Source organism: Protopterus annectens, chromosome 9.part0 (assembly GCF_019279795.1).
Source record: "Protopterus annectens isolate FY-2018-M chromosome 9.part0, PAN1.0, whole genome shotgun sequence".
Classification (NCBI taxonomy): Eukaryota; Metazoa; Chordata; order Ceratodontiformes; family Protopteridae; genus Protopterus; species Protopterus annectens.
This window is the reverse complement of record NC_056743.1, coordinates 1,174,595,362-1,174,618,158: the sequence shown is the minus strand read 5'-3', so window position 1 is coordinate 1,174,618,158 and position 22,797 is coordinate 1,174,595,362. Positions and strand designations below refer to the sequence as shown.

Below are 22,797 nucleotides of genomic sequence, written 5' to 3'. Positions count from 1 at the left end.
ATGATTAGGTGGGCTATATAAAATGTTTTTCTAACCACTTTGGTCACGTAGTTTTCAAATGAGAGATTGCTATCAACTTGGGTCCCCAGGTCCCTAATTACTTCTTCCGTACTTAATGGATTACCACCTATGTGGTAATTTATGGGCATTTTGTTTTTGCCAAAGGGGATGACTATACACTTTTTGGCATTTAGCTTGAGGCCATGGCTCTGGCACCAGTAGTCTGTTTCTATGAGGCCCTTTTGGAGGATGCTTGTGTCGGCTGGAGTGTCGATTATGGCGCCCAGTTTGCAGTCATCTGCAAACTTGGTCAGCCACAGTCCTTCTGTGTTGGCCTGTACCTCTGAGAAATATATACCGAACAAGAGAGGTCCCAGGACTGAGCCTTGTGGGACGCCACTTGTAACTGGTTTGGAGTCTGACATGGCTCCGGCAATTCTAACCATGTGGGTTCTGTCCTTGAGCCAGTTTGCAACCCATCTAGCGACATAGGGGTTTATATTTAAGTTGGTGAGCTCATCTATAATGCCCGAGTGGGGTATTGTATCGAAGGTTTTTGCGAGGTCCAGGTAGGCTGTGTGGACCACCTTCCCCCTCATCTATGGCCTTAGTGACTGTTACAAAGAAATCAACCAGGTTTAAGAGGCAGGATCTGCCCTTAAAGCCAAACTGGGTAGGATCCAGTGTCTGTAGGTCCCTTATGAGGTCCATGATGATCCTTTCCATAGCTTTGCAGACCAAGCTAGTCAGGCTTATGGGGCGATAGTTTCCAGAATCCGTTGAGGCACCAACTTTGTGGAGAGGGACCACTGTTGCTGTACGCCACTCTTTGGGTACATATCCTGTAGTAAGGCTGAGATTGAACAGTAGTTTTATGTTTGGGTTTAGCTCTTCTTGGAGTTTATGTAGGACGCAGCCTGGGACACCATCTGGTCCCATTGATTCTGTGTTTTTTGCTTTGGAGAGGGCAGCTCTTACCTGAGCATCTGAGATGTCAGGGGGGCAGCAATCTGCTGGGATAGATATTTGCCCTTTTGGTGAGGAGTGGAGGGGGGGGGGATTGCGCTGAACCTGTCAGCTAGGATGTTGGCAATGTCTGTGGGTTCGGTGTATTTTTTGTCATTTTGGACTAATTCTGAGCATATTTGGGAATTCCCACCCAGGTTCTAACATAACTAAAGAAAGCCTTGTGATTATCCTTAGTGTCCTGTGCAATTTTTCTCTCGATGCTGGCCTTAGTGCCCATAGTTTTTTTGCTAATACTGATCAGAGATGCCTTCCCTTTTTGGGATTTTGCTCTATCATGTAGTAGCTTCCTCCTCCTATTATTGTATAGTTTGTTTATGGCTGGGGTCCACCAGACAGGACGTCTGCCTTTGGAGGATTGCGACTTGGTTTTATTTGGGATTGCATGATCCATGCATTCCTGAATGTGTTCATAGAATGCGTTTATAAAGGATTCTGCGGTCTAGGCCGTATTTTCCACAGGCCTGGGGGCTTTGAAGGATTCCACCTCGGTTTTGAGGAGTGTGAAATTTGCATTAGAGAAGTTTTTCACTGTGGTTTTCAGGGCAGGGGGTGGTGTCGGGATGTGAATATCCAGTGAGAATAGTTTATGGTCTGATCTTACCAATGAGGGATACACTTCTGGTCTGGAGCACAGAGTCCCCATGTTGGTGATGATGAGGTCCAGTATGCTTTCCCCTCTTGTGGGAGTGGTAACAAGTTGTTCCATAGCATTTGAGTATATAAATTCTAGGAACCTTTGGGCTAGGGTGTTGGAGCTCGAGTAATGCTCCCAGTCTATGTTTGGGTAGTTGATGTCACCCAATATAATGGTGTTTGGAGAGACCTTCATATTTTCCAGTGTTCTCAGGAAGGCCGAGTGGGGTTCCTGGGTTTGGGAGGGTGGTCTGTAGCAGGCTATAAACTGGAAGGCAGTTTTACCCACTGATAGTTGCACATGGATAGTCTCTGATGCTTCGTACTGTGCCACCAACCTGGAGGTGTGGGTATCTTTGACGAATATTGATACTCCCCCTCCTTTTGTGGTTCAGTCCAAGTTTTGGGGCCGAAAAGCATGGTATGAGGTATAACCTGGTAGTGCTGGGGTGCTCTCGGGAGCCTTGAACCAGGTTTCTGTTACTGCACAGATATCGATGTTCTCCATGCTAAGGAGAGTTTCGAGTGCGTGCATCTTGAGGTTTAGACTTCTGGCGTTGAGTAGCATTACTCTTAGTTTCTTATCCCTTGTGATACCTATGGAGATGGGTTTGTCTTTTGAGCCTTGCCTAAAAAAGGCACTATGGGGGTAGCAACAGCCTTTGCCAATATCCGAAAGCCCAGGGGTGACAGATGCAAGGTCAGGGTCATACGTCTCTTTTCATGTATTCCAGGGAGGTACGTCTCAGGTCATTCACACCAGCATGGACAATGACTGAGTCATATTTGTACTTGCCTTGGAGTGATCTGAGTGCTTGTGTTATGTGGCGGATCCTAGCGCCCGACAGGCAGCTCACCGTGACCTTCTCCTTGTTCAGCCTGGTGAGCGGGACGTCAGTGTGCCTGACGATAGAGTCACCTATTACATCATCCCAAGCAGACAGATACTGGATCCCCTTAGAATGACTCCAGAAACTTCAACAATTGTTGAAGTCAATCATTTTCTGCTTGTACTACGGTATCAATCTGGGCGACGATAGGATGCTGCTCAGGGCTAGGGTTATACCTGCCTGGGCCACATAATCCGAGAGCTCCTCCATGTCTCTTTTCATGTAGTCCAGGGAGGTGTGACTCAGGTCATTCACACCCACATGGACAGAGACAGTGTCATACTTGTACTTGTTATGGAGTGACCTGAGTGTGTACATTATGTGTCGGATTCTGGCACCTGATAGACAGCTGACTGTTACTTTCTCCTTATTCAACCTAGTGAGAGAGACATCAGTGTGCCTCACTATCGAGTCACCTATGATTAGTGTGTATTGGGCAAGCTGTTTTGCCTTGGGGGCTTAGGTTGAGGGGTACACTGTGGAGGTGAGCTATGTGTCTTGTGGTTTGTGCTGTGTTGTGGTAGTTGAGTGCGTTTCTGCCTTCGAGGTCTCTGCTGTTTGGGTAGGATTTCTATTGAGCGCCTCCGCGAAGGTGGGTGTGTGGTTTGTGTTTTTAGGTGAGAACTGTGATGGTGGGTGCTCTGGAGGGCTATGTGTTGCATGTGGTGTGGTGCAGGTGCTGAAATTCTCTTCTTGACCAGCTATTCCAGTCTTGGTTTGAGAATGCATGGCTTTCAGTTTGGATATAGAAGTGCATCTCTCACAAGTTTGAGTGTTGGGAGGTAAGAGAAGAGGGTTGTCTGTGTATATAAAGCAGTTGCTACACTGCCTCAGGATGCCCAAGTTCACCAGGTTAATAGGAGAAAGCACAGGGAAATGACCTTCAGACATGCCAGGAGGGATGGTCATTATTACTAAGTACTGGAGCTGTTTCCTTATTTAGTCCTTTTAAAGGAAAAATGTTACTCAAGGTGTCTGAGGCTGTACAGAGCACTGCCAAGCACTTGAGGCGAAACTAATACATAGACCCTGAAAATTTATGGATGATTTTCTGAAGTTAGAAAGAAATCGAGCAGTACTTACTGAAAAATTAATAATTAGCTTGTCAAGAATGATAAAAAGAGGAGAGTCGCATGAATGGCTACTTCCTGGCTACTACTAATGCTGGTCTCAGCACAGCTTCACTCTGTTGGGATACAATACTCCTTTGTTTCTTCTCTCACCAGAAGCAAAATGTTAGCACCAATCCCAAGAAGAGAAGCAGGCCACAGCCTATTTGGTGATCCACAGTCTTGTCCCAGATGATGCAAGGGTCTGCAGGCTTGTAGCCTTTTTCTGGTAGATACCTCGAATAGCAACCATACCAATCAGGTAAGTTAAGCACAGGCGCACTCTCTCCAACCATAGTCAGGAATCAATATACTCTGCTCCTACTTTCAACAGGATCAGAATATAAGCACAGATTCCAAGCTGTCACCTATAAAGCAGTTATTAAGCTTTCTGGTAAATCAGCAGTCTCCAGGAAATAATGTAAATGCACTCCTTCTCTCACCAGGAGAAAACAGAAGCGCTAATCCCAAGATGACTACTGAGAGCCAGAATGTGGGATCTCCAATAACTGGTGGTCTTGCAATAGACGCTTAAAGGTAAGATGAAAAAAAAAAATGAGTTTATCCTAAACACTGCAGTGTGCACTAGAGGAGTTAGATGTGAAAGTAGGTAACTTGAGCTTTACCTGTCTAAAAGTTGAGTTTTAGTGGACAGTCACTATTTTTAAAACAGCAAGATAGATTGAAAGTGGTCACTTCTGAATTCTGGTACTATGGAATACAGTAGGATGGCCAGTAAATTTAAATAATTGAAGGGGAGTGATTTCATAAAATGATAATTTTGTGCTTACATCAGCCAGTAAAAGCAGAAAGGAAAAGAGATTTATGGTCAAATTAACATAAGGGGCAGGCAACTAGAAAGACAGTGGTGTTTAAGAACACAACAGTAACCAGGTGGGAGGGTGGAAAAATTTCCGTCTTACTCACAAGAGAGAGAGCTGTGGTCTCTTTTCAAGTTCAAGGAATTAAAGCCATCAGGACATTGAACAAGTCCTGGATAAAAATCCTGCCATTCCTTCTCAGGATCCCTAGCAATGGAAAGAATGTGCTTGTTTTTTTTGCTTCTTCTTCTTCAGAGGGATGTCAGCTCTGACTAACATAAGAGGCTCTGAGCAATGCCTAGACTTGATAAGGGTACGCATCACTTCTTCCCCAACTAGAATCTGGGGAATCTCCCTAGGCCCTTCGGAAATAATCAGCTGTGGTTCTCCCTCAATGCCCATGGTGAATGTAAGCATAGCCTCAAAGGATGTGTGAGAAGTCTGTTTTGTGGCAGCCTCTGATACGGTCACAACACAGGAAATCAGTCTTTGGGGTCACCTCTAGAGAGACATCTGGTAGAGGATGGACAGCAGCAGATTCAGACAGACTTCTCTGTCTTCCTCTTAAGAGATGGCTGTACCTCGGGGGTGGGCAGATTTTGTCACAGTACCCTGGGACAAAAGTCTGAGACAGTTCTCAATGTAAATGGAAAGAGAGGAGAGACAGCTATGAAGCCTTTTAGGAACAAAAGCCTGCCAAATGGTACACCAAGTATGATTGTGTGAAGCTCCTCAGCAGAACAAACACTTCTTATGGTAATCTTTATAGGGAATCTGCCTCCCACATGACATTTCCTTTCGTGGATGACATGGACCCTAAGTACACAAGTAAAGAAAGTAAAAGAAGAAACCCCAACAGGGCACTTATCTGTTAATGGCTCGGTAGAAACCACCTCAGTGAAGGATATTCAGACCAACATTCAAATGTGGCGTTCAGACTGGAAGCCAAGTAATTCAGAGTATTTAATGTGTGTACATCACCTTTATGCCCTACACCTGGAGAGGAAGCAAATGGCTGACATCCAATGCTGGGAGGATGTAATGACCCTGGTATAGTGGCTGGACATTGGGCTATCCTTGGCAAGAGATCCTGTAGGTGATGAATACTGCAACAGTGGTATGGAAGGACACTGACAGATAGCAGATTTTGAAGGGTTAATATCTTGAATTTTGGAACTTCCACACTCAGATGTAGGAAGGAAAGATCTACAACTGGTCTCCAAGAAGACCAGTTTCCTTGGCACTAGAAACAATTGGATTTAATGATATTAATTCTAGGACCCCTGGGGTGAACAAATGCTCAAGAACCTGAAAAAAAATTCTGTTTTGTTCAGAGGGTGGACAGGAACTCACCTGAACAGAGTTTTGTGTATCCAGTATTAAATGTACCCTTCATGAACCACTTTTAACACCCATGAGTCTTTCACAATCTGTTGCCAAAGGGGAATATACACAGCTAGCTCTTGGAACAGGTTTTGAGAGAAGGGCAGCATAGGAGGGAGAAAAAGCTGGCATAATCTTTCTGAAGATGTAGACCATCCCTTTCTTGGAAATGTTCCTTGTTTCTTATTGCTCCCCTCCTGCCATCTCTTTTTGTTTCCCTGTTTGGCCTGGGATGTAATGCACTGCTTACTTTGTTCTGCTGAAATATATAGAAGTTTGCACAAGCTGTACATTTTCTTACTAAATAAGCCCCCAACCTAGTTACATTTTTTGTGTGGAAGGGTTCCCCAAAGGGGACTTACATGCCAGAAAGGAGATGAAGTGCTGGCTGCTGTTCTTGTGAAGCATATGAGCTGCTTCATAGGTTAAGAAGCGTATACTAGGTTAATGACCACTAGGGCCTTTATAAGCCTAGTCGTGCAACCCAAAAGTGACCCACAAGCTATATGTTTTAGGCATTTATATAGGGGTGACTGTAGATTTCGACATGATTTATTGACTGATTCTGTCTGTCAGAGATGTGGACGCCAGTTTACCTTCACAATGCCGAGGTGCACATCTGCGACTACAGATGTGCGAAAGGCTGTTTTCAAGGGTTTGTATTAATGAACCACAAGATACCAAAAACACAAAAGAGCTAATGCCAGTGTGCAGCCTCCCACATGAGGGTGCAGGGGGGCTTGCCCCCTGCAAAACGTGTGTTTAATGGTACCGGATGTGGAAGTAAGTTTGAAAAAATGTCAACAATTTGATTTCGAATTGTTGACATTTTCTGATTCGTTCCTGTGATTATTCGCTAAAGTAAATTTCGAGTTTTCAAGTTAGTCATTACTCGCACAAAACTTTTTCGAAATTGTGAAGGTAAACTGTGGATGCCAGACCAGTGGTGACACTTCAATTTCCCATCCAATGTTCTAAGTTACGCTTAAACTAGGTTAGGGAGAGACATTATTTCACATGGATGGGGAGCCTGTTCCAGAGAGAGAATTCACTGAGATACACGTGTCTCTCCAACATATCCCATTTAAGTTCCAAGCAAAATTTAGGTTTTCAGATCTGGTAGTCCTGATGCTGTTTGTTTTGCGGATGCGCAAACGGTTCATCAGAGAGAGATCCAGAGATAACTTGTATGCCAGGCACAGATCACCTCTCTGTAGTCTTTAGGAGACAGAAACGGTTGCCTTGCTTGATGCTCTTTGTTCCAGCAAACTTTTACTGAGGTTTTGACAGTGTGCTAAACTGTAGTCATATTAGCCACCAGTTTTTTCTGCATCCTAAAATATAACTTCACAACCTCAGTCATCAGGATTTTGCCCAGCTTTTTTCTTATTCCCAAGGTATTGGTGGACATTCTTTCTAAAACTATAAGGACCCAAGAAAACAGTCCACAAAAGGTTGCATTGGTGCCCTTGATAAAATCTCTGTGGTGAAGACTCAAGAGCCATCAGAAAGCATATGGATAAACATTCATTCTGAACCTGTCCACAGCTATAGCTATAGATGAATACTAACCTGGAAGGCGGGCTGCAGGACTCAGAATTGCATAAGCATTTCTGAGGGCTGCTGCTGTAATCACAGTGTCGGGCTTAGGGGATCTCTGCTCAGACAACCTAACATCTCCCTTGGGGGCAGGCTTTGAAAGAAAATACAGTTAGCCTTCTTGTGACTGGGGACCTCATTTAAGCTTTCTCATACAGTCTTGATGGCGTCTTTTATAATTACCACCAAGGATGAAATGCCCAAGGATGACAAAGAAGACATGGAGTCCTTCTGATGTCTATGCTAAAAACAGTGAATGGGGTCAGCTGGCTAAGTGCCTTATTGTCTCAATTCAGAACTCCTCAAATTTGTGGTCACTGGAGGGGAGAGGCCAGAAATTATACTGCCTTCTCCTCATCCAAGTCTTTAGCAGAGAACTTCTCTGGAGATTAAAAAAGCTTAGTTTTAGTAAGATTTAAAAGGACTCATGGGGAATACTCAGGAGAGACCCTTTATGAAGAGAACTTGACAGAAGTAGACTTTAATAAGCCCTGAGTTCTCTCAATTGGGACAGATGCCTCTGATACTTGCACCGGTGCTGACAAAGCAGGCAGTATCAAGCATTGCGCCCATAAATAAACACAGCATGGCATCTGCAAGGCCCAACATTAATGGACAAAGAGTAGATACTAGGAATCTCAAAGTTAGCACTGATACTTAGTAAGCAAGCAATGAGCCACGAACAGCAGGTAGTTCTGATAATGACAACACTGGAATTGCTGATATCAGTATCACCAAGCCCAATGTTTGGGTTGCAGAGTCCTGCAACATCACAGATGCAGTCTGCATAAAAACTCTCTAACAGGTAGTACGTAATAAAAGGGACTGCATTATCTTCAATGCTGCTAACACGGACTCCAACAATATGACAGTGGTTGCCAGGCTAAAGAACCTTGGCAGAGGTGATGCCAAAAACAACAGAAATAGGATGCGGTAAAAACAAAATACCTAGACTCCTTGCACTCCAGAAAATAGGGGTGAGTGAGAGACATTTCCAACTGTCCTGAATATACACAACAGCTTTTGCCAGCCTGTCAAACAATTACAGAGAGGGTTGGAGAAGGGCAGACCTCAGTTTAACTAGTCTGGAATCACCCAGATCAACAGAAGTGTAGTCCGCTTAACCCGTCTTCCCAATCTCAAAAGCAGGAAATTTGACAGTCTCTCACAAACTGTGAATTCTTTCCTCAATTTTGGTTAGTGGCTGATCCAATAAAAGAGAATGAGACGGAAAGGCCCATCAAGACACAGTCTGCGTCAACAAGCTTCCCTTTACTTTATTTTTTATTATTTATTTAACATTTGTTTACCTGGAAAGTCAGACTTGGAACAAAGCTAATTTTCAGGAGAGGCCTGGGGAGAAACACTCCAGACACATGTCTTTGAGAAAGTGGAGGAGATCCTGTTCTGTAAGTTAGCATACGTTATAGTCATCTTAGAAGAATAGGTGGAAGAACAGTTAAGAAAGTTCTTCTAGGCCTTCTTGGGCTGCTGCTGATTTTCTCTTAAATGGACTAGCAGATCTGTGCAACACCTAAGCACAGTTTTGTTGAAATGTCCACACAGCTCATACATATGCATGTTATGAATGTCACTAAGGCAGCAGACACACTCAATGAGCCTATATGTAGGAGAAAGTTCCCTACTGCAGGCACACCTGTGAAAGGACTTTTGAAATTTTGAAATAATTAGGAAAAGGCGTAGGGTCAAATAGCAGGAAAAAAACAACATGACAGAAAAAAAACCTGTCAAAAATCAATAAAGGTCTCATGCTATAGAGAATAGGAAAGATGAAAGATTTAGAGTAAGATTTTTTTTTTACTTGCAAACACAGCTTTAAATGACAAAAAACAGGAGAACAACTTGAAGGCAAGCTCCTCTCTGAATGTACGAACTGCAGCGGGCATGTGACTACAATGGCAAGGGTTTTTATGCATCTTAGAAAAGTTTTATCTGCCTAGGAGTATTAATCTCAATGGCATCAGTCTTGCCATTAATTAAGATGGACCTCTTTTCAGACCAACTCTACCTACTTCATCTGATGCTGGTACTATCTTCCCATCATGGGACTAAAATGGTAAGGACTTGGATTTACAAAAATAAACATACCTGTGTCTAATTCATTCCTTCAGCTCTTAGGACTTGGATTTACATAGCTGTACATACCTGAACTTGACTAATTCCTTTAGCTCTTAGGACTTGGATTTGCACAAATATACATACCTGCACTTCTCACTCCTTCAGCTCTTGGGATACAAAATCTTGCCCGCTTCACTTTACCCATAAGACCACAAACCATGCAATGACATAAGAGTGCAATATTCAGCTCAGTTTCTGATGTATGCTTATGGCCAGTCAGTTACAACTTCTAACTGCTACCTCCTTCCAAGCACGTATATAAGCAGCAAATTTCCCCTCCTCAGCAGCAAGCGCATTATGTTCAAATCCTACCATTTCAGACAATCCTTCAACAGCACTTGCTCTTTGCCAAAGGTAAGTTATGGCTCCTGGAAATAAATGAGCTGTCTCTAGCAGTAATTTGGTGCTTACTGGTCTGTGACATTTCATTTGGTCTTTGTTCCATGACAAAATTCCACAGAACACAATTTTTCTCTTTTCTAGATGGTCCACTTTTCTATTTTTTTCCGATAGTTTACTTACCTCTCTGGTTTCAAGTTGTCAGGCAGGTCACATGGTTGCTCTTTCAGAAATGTTTTGGATGTGTTCGCATAACATTCTAGTCTCACATTTTTGCTAGATGCCACTTCCTGTATCACTTCTTCCATGCACAGCTGAAGACCTAGCCCAATAAATAAATAAATAAAAATAGTTTAAGTTGTTTGGGGTAGGATAAAGTACAGTTTTGTACCTACCATAAATGTAGATGTTCGAGGATCCACATTGCTGCAGTCCTTACTATTGGGTAGTCCGCTGTCCAGTCGGCCCGAATACCAGAGTATATGGCTGACGTCGGTCAGGGCGCATTAGACTAACGTCAGTACGTCAGGGTACTAATGCGCATGACCGACGTCATATCCTCAGTCTTTTCTTGCCCCAGATGTCAGAAGACCCTAAAAAGACAAGGCCCAAAATACCTGCACCAAAAATATGTACAATATATACAAAAATATATACAAAAATAACAACATATAACCTCACCTACACAACCACCCCTAAACACAGAGGGGAAGGAGGGAGGGTAAATTGGACTGCAGCAATGTGGATCCTCGAACATCTACATTTATGGTAGGTACAAAACTGTACTATGTTCTTCGTTCCACATTGCTGCAGTCCTTACTATTGGGTAGAATCCCAAAGCAGAGGTAAGGGAGGCTGGCAAATCATAAAGAAGTAGGAGCTGACAACATGCCTTGCAAAACAGCTGTGGCAAAACCAGCCCTAGACTTAGAGTAGATAGGAAGGTGATAATGCTTAGAGAAAGTATGCACTGAACTCCAAGTAGCTGCCTCCAAAATATCCTTAGTTGCCACCCCTTAGAAATGCTGTTGAAGTGGCAGTAGCCCTAGTGGAATGAGGCCTAATCCCAGCTGGAATCTCCTTGCCATGATGGGAATAACAAAATGCAATGCAAAACCCAATCCACCTAGAAATAGTTTGTTTTGACACAGGCTTGCCCTACGAACTCAAAGCAAAAGAAACAAACAACTGCTGAGACTGCCTAAAATCCTTAGTCCTGCTTAAATAATAACGCAATTGCCTGTGTACATCTACAGTGTGCAAAATCTTTTCCCCTTTATTTTGGGGGTCTGCATAAAAAGTAGGCAAATGAATAGTTTGGTTTAAAGCCACACTAGAAACCACCTTAGGCATAAAGGAAGGATTAGTACGTAATGATACCCTATCCTTATGGAAAATCAAAAAGGGCTCTACTGCCATAAGGGCCTGCAACTCAGACACCCTTCTTGCAGAAGTAATAGCCAACAGAAAAGCAGTCTTCCATGACAAGTATTTCAATTCAGCAGTAGCCGCAGGCTCAAAAGGTTGTAGAGTAAGTTTTTCCAACACAAAATTGAGATCCCAAGCAGGAGTAGGAGCTCTACGTGGGGTCTTATATTCTTTGCCCCTCTAAGAAACTGCTTGAACAAAGGATGCGAAAACAATGGTGGGTCACAATCATAGTGAGCTGAAATTGCTGCCGCATGAATCTTAATGGAAGAGAAGGACAAACCTTTATCCAATAACTCAGTAAGATATTGAAGAGCCACACTCAAATTAGGCTCAGAAATCTCCAAATTCTTTGCTGTACTCCAAAATAAAAATCTCTTCCATTTTTCTGCGTACACTTTCCTTGTACTAGGTCTTCTAGCTTCCATAATCACATTTAAAACTTGTTGAGGAAGTTGAGACCTGCTGTGTTTCAACACAGAATATGCCAGGCTGTTAGATGAAGAGAGTGAAGCTTGACATTGAGCAGATGACCGTCCTTCTGAGATAACAGATGAGGAATTAAAGGTAAAGGCCATGGAGGCTTCCTTACCAGACTCCTTAGTAATGGGTACCAGTGTTGCCGAGGCCAATCTGGAGCTATCAAAATCATCCTTGGCTTGTCTTGTCTGACTTTTAATAGCACCTTTGGAAGAAGAGGCAGAGGTGGAAAGGCATACACATGAAGGTTTTTCCAACTGAAAGACAGAGCATCCACTTTCCAAGCTGTGTGATGAAACCCCTTTGTGCAAAACTTTGGCAGCTGGTGGTTTAGTGGAGAAGCGAACAGATCTATGTCTGGAGTTCCCCATGACACTGTCAATTTCTGAAATACATGAAGATCCAGTTTCCACTCGTGGGGATCCATGATTTGTCTGCTTAACACATCTGCTAAGGAGTTCTGTGCTCCTGGCAGAAACCTTGCCTGAAGAGTTAGTTGCAAGCTTAGCGCAGTCTCCCATAAAATCATTGCTTGCCTGCATAGAGGATAAGAATGTGTTCCCCTTGCTTGTTGATGTACCACATGACAGTTGTGTTGTCTGTTAGAATCAACACCTGCCCTGGAAGAAGTAACTCCTTGAAAGCCATTAATGCAAACTGGACTGCTAACATCTCCTTCATGTTGATATGTAGATGCTGTAGTCTGGCAGGCCACTTGTCTTGTATCCACTTTCCATTTAGATGAGCTCCCAAGCAATGTCCGAGGCATCTGTCGTTAAAATCTGACTCGCCTCTGGCCGGGTCACAGAGAGTCCCTTGTTTAGGTGACATTCCTGAGCCCACCACAAAAATTCTTTTTGAAGGCAAGGTATTATTGGAATGACAGTGTCCAAATCCTGGCAGTGCTGTGTCCATACATTTTGAGATACCATTGTAGCTTCCTCATATGCAGTTTGGCATTGGGAAGCACCAGAATACAAGATGCCATGAACCCTAATGCTTGAAGGACTGTCCTTGCAGTCAGCACGGACTGATGAGATAGTTGATGGAAGTAAAGGGATAGACTCTTTTGTTTGTCCGGGGTTAAAAAGGCCATCTGGGCTGCTGTATTCAGTCTCACACCCAGAAAGCACATGTCTTGAGAGGGTACTAGACTGGACTTTATTTCGTTCACAGAATACCCTAGGCATCTTAGCACTGCTATAACATATTCCAGATGCTGTAGAAGGTCTTCCTTTTCTTGAGCCAGAATCAGGCAGTCGTCCAAGTAAGGATAGATTTGAATTCCTTGTAGCCTGAAGTAAGCTATCACTGGAGCCAGAACCTTTGTGAATACTCTGGGCAGTAGATAAGCCAAAGGGCAATGCAGAGAACTGATAATGAGAATTTCCAGCTCGAAACCGCAGATACTTCCTGCAACTTAGCCTTATAGGCACATGAAGGTAAGCTTCCTTGAGATCTAAAGTTACCATCCAGTGATCTTTGCCCAGCAGAGGTAAAAGCTGTTGTAACGTCAACATCTTGAACTTGGGAATGTCCAGATAAGTGTTGAGGAGAGATAAATCCAAAATTGGTCTCCACGTGTTCCCCTTCTTTGGTACTAGGAACAGGCGAGAATAAAATCCGAGGCCCCTTTCTGATACAGGGACTGGCTGAATGGCCCCATCTGGAGTAACTGAGAAATTTGCTTGTGAGCCTCTTTTCTTTGTGGAGGAGGAACGTCTGGCATGCCTTTGAAAGGGGCAATGTATGGAAATAAAACCTGTAACCGTGGTGAATGATATCCAACACCCATCTGTCTTGAGTAATTAAATCCCAATTTTCTTTGAAAAGAGACAGTCTTCCTCCCAAAGGAGCTGCCAGACGAGAATCTACTGGCAGCTGAAAAGGCAGGTCATTGGGTCTGTTTACGAAAGGACTGACCCCTGCCCTCACCAGAAGTCTGAGCAGGTGAACTCCTGTTCTAGGCCTAAAAGAACCTTGAGCTCTGCCCCTACCACGTCTAGACCTACCCCTAGACTGGGAATCATAAGCAGGATATGTCCACCCCTTAGCAGGCCAATTTCTACTAAACTTCGGTGGCTGCACCTGCAAAAATCTTTAACAGTTTGCATAGACTTAGCTTTGTCCTCCATTTTCTTTAAAACTGCTTCCACAGGCGAACCAAACAACACATCAGACTGTAAAGGAGCATCCAAAATCCTTGTCTTAACATGCTCAGCTAAATTCTGATCCCTCAACCAGGCATGCCTGCGAAGAACAGAACTAGTGGCAGCCACCCTCGAGGAGGCCTGTACAGCATCAAAACCACATTGCAAAGAATGCTTACCCACTTGTTCAGACACATGAACCAAATCCAGCAACTCTTTACACTCAATACCTTCCGCCAAAGCATCCACCTTAGATTTCAATTGTGAAAGGAGATAATTTTGATATTTTAGCATGTGAAACTGACAATTCAACGCTCTCATGGCCAGAGTGGAAGAAGTATACACTTTCTTTCCCCACCTATCCAAAGCCCTTGCCTCTTTATCAGTGGGAACAGGATTTTTAACCACAGAGGCCTTAACACCTTTAGGCCCCTGAGAAACAGTTTCTGGGTCCGCCCTAGGACTCTTAAACAAATACTTATGAGCTTCGGGCACCCTATAGTACCTATCAGGTTTAACAGGAGCAGGAGGCAAAGAGTCAGGGTTCAGGGAAGCCTCTGCAAAAACATCTTCCACCACATTCAACACAGGAGGTATAGCTAAGGGCCTATGCTGGGGTAAAACAAGAATTCCCTAAGCCTTTTCCTGGAATCAGAGTAATCCTGGCCTTCCCATTTAAAGTGCTCCCTCATGGAATGCAGAGTCTCTGAAAATGAGAAATCCTCAGGAGGAGAAGCTGTAGGAGTGGAATCATCCACATCAGAATCAGAATAAGGAGGATACTCCTGCAAATCTTCCGCAGAAGACTCAGAAGCCTCTGAACACTGTTCAAAACTATCAAACTCCGGTTCCACCCTAGGCCTCTTATCAGGAGGGGGCATAGAACTTCTAATCATAGTAATCAAATCTTCTGCCATTTTAAGCATATGTTTCTTAGGTACAGAACCCGAAATGCTAGGAGAAGCCCCCACTGAAGCAGAACTTGGCCTACCTCTCAAAGAAGTTTTGGCAACAGAAGGAGAGGCTCTAACTACCTTGGGAAGAGAGGGAAGAACAGTTACCTGAGAAGCCCCCTCAGCCTGGCCTACCTCCTGAGAAGGCACATCCTGTAACAGTAAAGTTTCTGCCTGAGACTCCATAGAAACTCCTGGCAAAACCTCTGGCTCCACTGAGCCTTCTAAAGAACCGACGTCCGGGACTGCCGGTTCATCAACCCTAGGCTTCGCTGTTTTGTCCTTGCGCTTCTTGGACGAAGCGGGCGACGGAGCATCTGACGGCATTTTATAATTGCAACGCTTCCCAAACACTAACCTGGCACAGTCTAACCTCCTCTTAATAGTGCGTTTGTTAAACCTAGCACAAGAGCGGCATCCAACAACGCCGTGCTCAGGCCCTAAACAAGGTATACACAAGGTATGGTAATCCCTATGAGGTATCTGTTTCCCACAAGAAATACAGTTATTCACTTTTTCTGACATCCGGTTAAATACTGAGGCAAGAAAAAACCAAAATGTTCCCCAACGGGGTACTTAGCCAACTCTGATTCGGTCTGAAACTCCGGTTTCGGAAATATTTCAGAACGCCAACCTGCACTCGCAAAACTGCTTCTGCATCGGACCATGCGGCAAAAAAGACTGAGGATATGACGTCGGTCATGCGCATTAGTACCCTGACGTACTGACGTCAGTCTAATGCGCCCTGACCGACGTCAGCCATATACTCTGGTATTCGGGCCGACTGGACAGCGGACTACCCAATAGTAAGGACTGCAGCAATGTGGAACGAAGAACATCTACAGATGACTATAGGAAATATATATGACAGATGGACAGCCCACACCCCACAAATCCTTCTCATTTTGTCTGCAGACCCTATCTGCCTTTAAAAAAAAAAGGTCCTTCCCCAAAAATGGCAGTTAATTTCATTTCTTCTACAGCAACAAGACTGAAACCTGAAAAGTACAAAGCAATATTTTACACTCTCCAGACCCTTTCTGCATCAACAAAAAAACAGTTTTATACAGACGTGCATGCCAAACCTTGAAGCAATACAAAGACATAAAAAATCTATACTGTCTAGAGCCACTCTCTCTCTAAAAAAATGCAACTTGTCCAAAATACCAATCCATTCAATTTCTTCTAAAATTGGAATGAAAGTAGCAGCAGTACATTTTACTTATTCAATCCCACTTTTCACAGGACAGTTCCTATATTTGGGTAGTTGTGTGCTGCAAAATATATATGAAAATGGGAAATGTCCTGAGATTTTCATATAAAAATATAAAAGTTCCTGTTAATAGTTGTGTAACATTAATTCTGCACCTGAAACACCTAAATATGACATGAAAAAACAAATTAAATACCACAAGAAGCTTTTATTTTGGCAGTGAAGTGAAATCCAGTCGTTTGCACTTCCTTGTCCTGTAGAATCTCACATTTCCATAAAAAAGTCCAACTTTGGGCATTTAAAAAGGCTTCTCTCTAGAACTGAAAGTAGTATAAAGAAAAAATGCAACTAATTTTATACCACCCAGAACCCCTGCTACAAAAAGAAGGTTCCAGCAGAAAAAGCAGTCCATCTCTCCCTTAAAACAGCGGTCTCAAACCACTGGGCCACAGACCAGTACCGGGACGTGGATCATTTGGTACCAGGCCGCCAGGCATGGAGTGAGAGAAAAAAGTAAATGTATGAGTGTGTGTATGACTGCGTGTATGAGTGCGTGTTTATGTGTGTGTGTGTGTGTGTGTGTGTGTGTGTGTGCATGAAGCCAGAATGTATGTGCGTGAAAGAAGAGACTGTGTATGTATGATACAAAGTGAGCAGTGAGATCGATTGAGCCCTTATTTTACACTCACTAAGCAGCACTTTAGCGAGTGTAAAATAAAAGTCAAGGAAACCGAAAACAGTGTGTGTATGTTTCTGTCTGTGTGTGCGCGCGCGCACGCGTGCATGAAAGTAGAAGAGACCCTGTGTGTGTATGTGTGTGTGTGCGCGTGCACATGAGAGAAAGAGAAACAGTGAGAGTGATCCCTGGCAGCAGCAGCAGAAATGAGGTTTGCGTACCTCTCGATCATAGTTTCATAGTTTAGTACTAGGCTATCTGCCCTGGGGCATTTATAAGCCTAGCCATAGTGATGTGGCTTTCGCCACCCCATGTAATGGTACAAAAGTGTACAGAATGGATTTAGAATACTGTGCCTCTGTCTAGTAGTGACACAGTGAAGACCCCCTTACATAATAGAATTAGTTTACTGTGCCTCTGTCTAGTACTGACACAGAGATGACCCCTGGGGTAAACCTACGATCTCCCATCCACTCGTCAAGATTTCTCTTGAAGAGAGTCAGTGAGGGGCTCTGCCTAACATGAACTGGGATTCTGTTCCAGAGTATGGGAAGCCTCTGAGTTATCCCTCCAGCATGTCCTATTCATATTTGTGCTGAGGTTTAAATCTTTAGCTCTCATGGTTCTGATGGATTTGGATTTTTTGAGGTGGAGCATGTCCATCAATTCCTGACTGGACATAGCCTTGTACGTCAGGCACAGATCACCTCTGAGCAGGCGGTATGCTACTGAATAGAGCTGGAGTTTCTTTAGTCTGGCAGCATATGACATATGTTGGAGACCCTTGATCCTCTTGGTGAGGTACTTTTGGGGTCTCTCTAGCTATTGCAAGTGCCGGGTTAGGTACATACCAAATGGGGCATTGTACTCAATCATGGGCCTGATAAGGGAGGAGTACAGGGGTACAATGACCTCCTTTGATCTGAATGTGAATCCCTTCATAAGGTGGGCAAGGTAGAAAGTCTTTCTAACCTCTTTGGCAACGTGGGTGTCAAATGAGAGGTCACTATCTACTTGGGTCCCTAGGTCTCGGATTACTTTTTCCGTACTCAGTGGGTTACTGTCTATGTGATAATTTGTGGGTACTTTGTTTTTCCCAAAGGGGATGACTATACATTTTTTGGCATTTAGTTTAAGGCCATGACTCCGGCACCAGTTGTCCATTTCAGTGAGGCCTTTCTGTAGGATGTATGTGTCAGCTGGTGTATCAACTATGGCGCCTAGTTTGCAGTCATCTGCGAACTTTGTCAGCCACAACCCTCCCATGTTTGCTTTCACATCTGAGAAATAAATGCCATACAAGAGGGGTCCCAGGACAGAGCCCTGTGGGACACCACTTGTGACTGGCTTTGAGTCTGACATGGCTCCAGCGATTTTGACTTTATGGGTTCTATCCTTTAGCCAGTTTGCCACCCATCTTGTGACATATGGATTTACATTTAAGCTGTTGAGCTTGTTTATGATGCCAGAGTGGGGTATTGTGTCGAAAGCTTTAGCCAAGTCCAGGTAGGCTGTATGGACTGCTTTGCCCTCGTCAATGGCTCTAGTGACTGCTTTGAAAAAAGTCAACAAGGTTCAAATGGCAGGATCTGCCCTTTACAAAGCTGAACTGGGTGGGATCAAGTGACTAAGTCCCCAATGTCTCTCTTTATGAGTTCCATAATGATTCTTTCCATAGCGTTGCAGACCAGGCTGGTTAAGCTTATGGGGCGGTAGTTACCAGGGTCTGCAGAGGTGCCTCCTTTGTGGAGTGGGACTACTGTTGCTGTACGCCAGTGTACAGCTACATATCCTGTAGTAAGGCTAAGGTTAAATAGCATTTTTATGTGTGGGTTTAGCTCCTCTTGGAGTTCACGTAGCACACAGCCCGGGATACCATCAGGTCCCATTGATGCTGTGTTTTTAGCTTTGCTGAGGGCGGTTCTCACCTGGACATCTGAGATGACAGGGAGGTTACATTCAGCTGGGATAAGTATTTCTTCTTTTGGGGGTGAGGGAGGGGAGAAATTTGCACTGGACCTGTCTGCCAGAATATTGGCAATATCTGTGGGTTCAGTGTATTTTGTGTCATTGTGAACTAACTCTGAACATATCTGAGGGTTTCCGCCCAGGTTTCTAACATAGCTGAAGAAGGCCTTGTGGTTATCTTTAGTGTCCATAGCGATTTTTCTCTCAAAGTTGGCCTTGGATGTTTTTATGAGAGAACGTAGCTTTCTACTATTGCTGATCAGAGATGCCGTCTCTTTATGGGATCTTGCTCTGTCGTGCAGTAGCTTCCTTCTTTTGTTATACAATTTGTTTATGGCTGGGGTCCAACAGACAGGACGCCTGCCCTTGGTGGAGAGGGTCTTGGTTTTATTTGGGATTGCATGATCCATGCATTCTTGGAGATGTCCGTAGAAAGCATTTGTGAAGGATTCTGCATTGTGGGATGTGGTTTCCACTGGCCCAGTGGGCTTAAAGGATACCATCTCAGTTTTAAGAAGTGTAAAGTCGGCTTTTGAGAAGTTTTTCACTGTAGTCTTTTGTGTTGGGGGTGGAGGTGGGATATGTATATCCAGGGTGTGGGATATGTATATCCAGGGTGATTAGTTTGTGGTCAGATCTCACTAGTGAGGGGTATACTTCCGGTGTGGAGCACTTTGTCCCCATGTTTGTGATGATCAGGTCTAGTATATTATCTCTCCTTGTGGGAGAGGTGACTAGCTGTTCCATTGCATTTGAATTTATGAAGTCCAGGAACCTTTGGGCTAGGGTGTTTGGGCTAGAATAATGCACCCAGTCTATGTTAGGGTAGTTGAAGTCTCCTAATATGATGGTGATTGGTGAGACATTCATATCCTCCAATGTCTTCAGGAAGGCTGAATGGGGTTCCTGAGATTGGGAGGGTGGGTCTGTAACATGCTACCAGTTGTATAGCAGTTTTGCCTATGGTTAGTTGCACCTGGATGGTCTCTGATGCTTCATGTGTTGCCACTAACCTGGAGGTGTGGGTGTCCTTGATGAATATGGACACTCCCCCTCCCTTTTTGGTTTGGCCCGAGTTTTGGGGCCAAAATGCATGATACGAGGTATAACCTGGTAGCGCTGGGGTGCTCTTAGGAGCCTTGAACCAGGTTTCAGGTACTGCACAGACATCGATGTTCTCCATACTGAGGAGTGCTTCGAGAGCCTGCATCTTAAGATTTAGACTTCTGGCGTTGAGCAGCATTACCCTTAATTTTTTGTCATTTTTGTTTTCTAAGGAGGTGGGTTTGTCTTTTGAGCCTTGCCTAAAAAAGGCACTATGGGGGAGGCAAGAGCCTTAGCCAATATCCGGAAGCCCAGTGGTGACAGACGCAAGCCGTCCCTTGCGAAGCAGCGTGACTTGTCCAGTATGTCATCCCAAGCAGACAGACATTGGATCCCCCTAGAATGACACCAGTATTTGAGCCAATTATTAACACCACTCAACCTCTCATACAATAAATCTGGAGAGAGACACAAACAATAGGGACAGATTTTAAATATTGCTTTTATAAACTCACAAAGTCAATAAGGTTGCCATTAGGTTGATGCATCTTTTTACCACACCACTCAACTCCCACAGTAAATCTGGAGAGAGCCACAAACAGGGACAGGTTTTAAATATTGTTCTTATACACTTAGAAAGTCAATAAGGTTGCCATTAGGTTTACATACCTCTCGACCATAGCAGAGCAATGTTATGCTGTTAAGCAGAATGTACACTTTTTTTTGGGTAATTATTGGCAACGGTCTTTCTATTGTATTGTGGAGTTTTTCTCCCTTGGTCTTGGATGAAAATGGACTTCTAGTCAAGTTGGACCTCCCAGATAAACATATGCCAAATAAATAAATACCATGTAATGCACTTTATGTTTTATTAGGTGCATGATGGCTGGTCCGTGGAAAATTGTCTTACATAAAATCGGTCCTTGGTGCAAAAAAGGTTGGAGACCACTGCCTTAAAGAACACAAATTAAGGTCCATGACAGAAAAAAAGAACTTATGTATTCACCATAACGTTCCATCTGAGTAGTTGTACTTCATTTGTCTTCAACCTGTGGGTCTATGGAGCCCCCCGTCTCCTTCCTCCCTTCAGATCGAGTTTGCTGCTCAGTATAACATAAGCCCGACCCAACAGGACCTTACTGCTACTGGCCCTCCCAAAATTCCTGAACCAAGCATAGCAAGAGAAGCCTCTAGAATGTTCATCTCCCATATACAAGGCCAAGGCCATAGTGACAAGGACGGGAGAAGAAGGGGGGATGGCTGAAGACAAATGAAACACAACTACTCAGATGGAACGTTATGGTGAGTACATAACTTCTTTATCTGAAGTAGTTGACTTCATTTGATCTTCAACCTGTTTGACAGAGTCCCAGCTACAAACACCTGGGTGGCCCTCATGGAAGGATATTCCGGAGCACCGCAGAGCCAAAAGATGCCCTGTTCCTGGATACAATGTATAATTTGTAATGTGAGATGAAGACCAATTAGCTGCAGAACAAATATCATCCAGCGGCACCCTGCCCCAAAAAGCCACTGAAGTGGCCATAGACCTGGTGGAATGTGCATTTACTTGAATTCCTTTGTCAGACTATGCTTGAATAATACATTGGGAGATCCAACGAGCAACAGTCACTTTAGAAATTGGGTTTCCTAAGAAGGGTTATGAGTAAGAAACAAACAATCAGATTTGTGAAAGGATTTCGTCCTGTGTAGATAAAATCTCAATTATATGTGTACATCCAGCAAATCTAACTTAAAATCACCCTTGTTCTGAAACTTAGGAAAGAAAATGGTATGATTGATAGTCTGATTAATGTTGGCTTCTGATATCACTTTAGGAAGGAAGGATGGATTAGTGCGCAGGGAAACACTGTCCTTATGGAAAATCATGTAAGGAACTTTGATGGACAAAGCTTGAAGTTGCGACACTCTCCTGGCTGACGTAATAGCAACCAAGAAGGCAGTCTTCCAAGAGAGATACTGCAAGTCTACCAAAGCTGCGGGCTCAAATGGAGGGGAGACTGAAACCTGCAATACAAAAGTGAGGTCCCACGGGGGGTGGGGGGGGGGTAGGATCCTTCACTGGGGGCCTTAAAAGTAAGGTACCTTTAAGGAAGGTCTTGCAAAGTTTAGAACAGGCTAGTAAAGACATTCTCCCCCACATGAAAATCAGAAATAGCAGCCAGTTGGACTTTAACTTAGAGGAACTATCACCTTGTTGAAAAATCCCCGCCAAAAACTCTAATACTGCTGAGACGGGAGCCATAAAGGGATCCAAATCCCGTTGAGAAGCCCATATAGAGAGTCATTTCCACTTGCTATGATATACTTTTCATGTGGAAGATTTGTGAGCCGCCACCAAAATGGTTTTAACCAGAGAGGATAAACCAGGAATCCTATTAATCAAGGGAACTGGAGCAGCCAAGCTGTGAGTTTCAGACTGTCCAGGTCTGGGTGAGGAATTCCCGAGGGGTGTGAGATGAGATCCGGAGCCGGATTCAAGATCCATGGTGGAACTACTAGATGAGACCAGAGGAAGGGGAACCAAGCTTGATGAGGCCAGAATGGGGCAGTGAGGATTACTGTGTTCCGCAGCCTGCGAGGTTTCCATAGGAACTTCGAAATGACAAGTAACGGAGTAGGCATAAAGAAGACTGGGAGTCCAAGCACACAAGTGCGTCTCTGGGGATTTTACCCTGAGGGGGGGTTCAGAGTAAAGAACAAGGCCGACCCCATTTGAGGAAGATCTCTTCCTCTACTGAAGGATTCAGAGACCACTCGTAAGGCATCAGAATCATTCTGCTAAGCATGTCCACTAGAATGTTGGACCGTCCCGGAATGTGCGTTGCCACCAGAAAACGTCCGGTGGAATCACCCATTCCCACATTCTCATGGCTTCTCGGCAATGGGGGTAAGATCTGGTTTCTCCTTTTTTGTTGATTT

The 22,797-nt window shown here is 44.0% G+C and overlaps 1 protein-coding gene across 2 annotated transcripts in view; it reads right to left on the bottom strand.

The window, feature by feature from the left end:
• LOC122811905 (glycine N-phenylacetyltransferase-like) overlaps window positions 1-22,797 on the bottom strand; it is a 662,545-nt gene that overhangs the window by 45,603 nt on the left and 594,145 nt on the right. For both annotated transcript variants that reach the window (XM_044084060.1, XM_044084061.1), the window contains one exon: window positions 10,126-10,264. In XM_044084060.1, coding sequence (XP_043939995.1) covers window positions 10,126-10,264 — 139 coding nt within the window. The remainder of the gene's footprint in view (window positions 1-10,125; window positions 10,265-22,797) is intronic.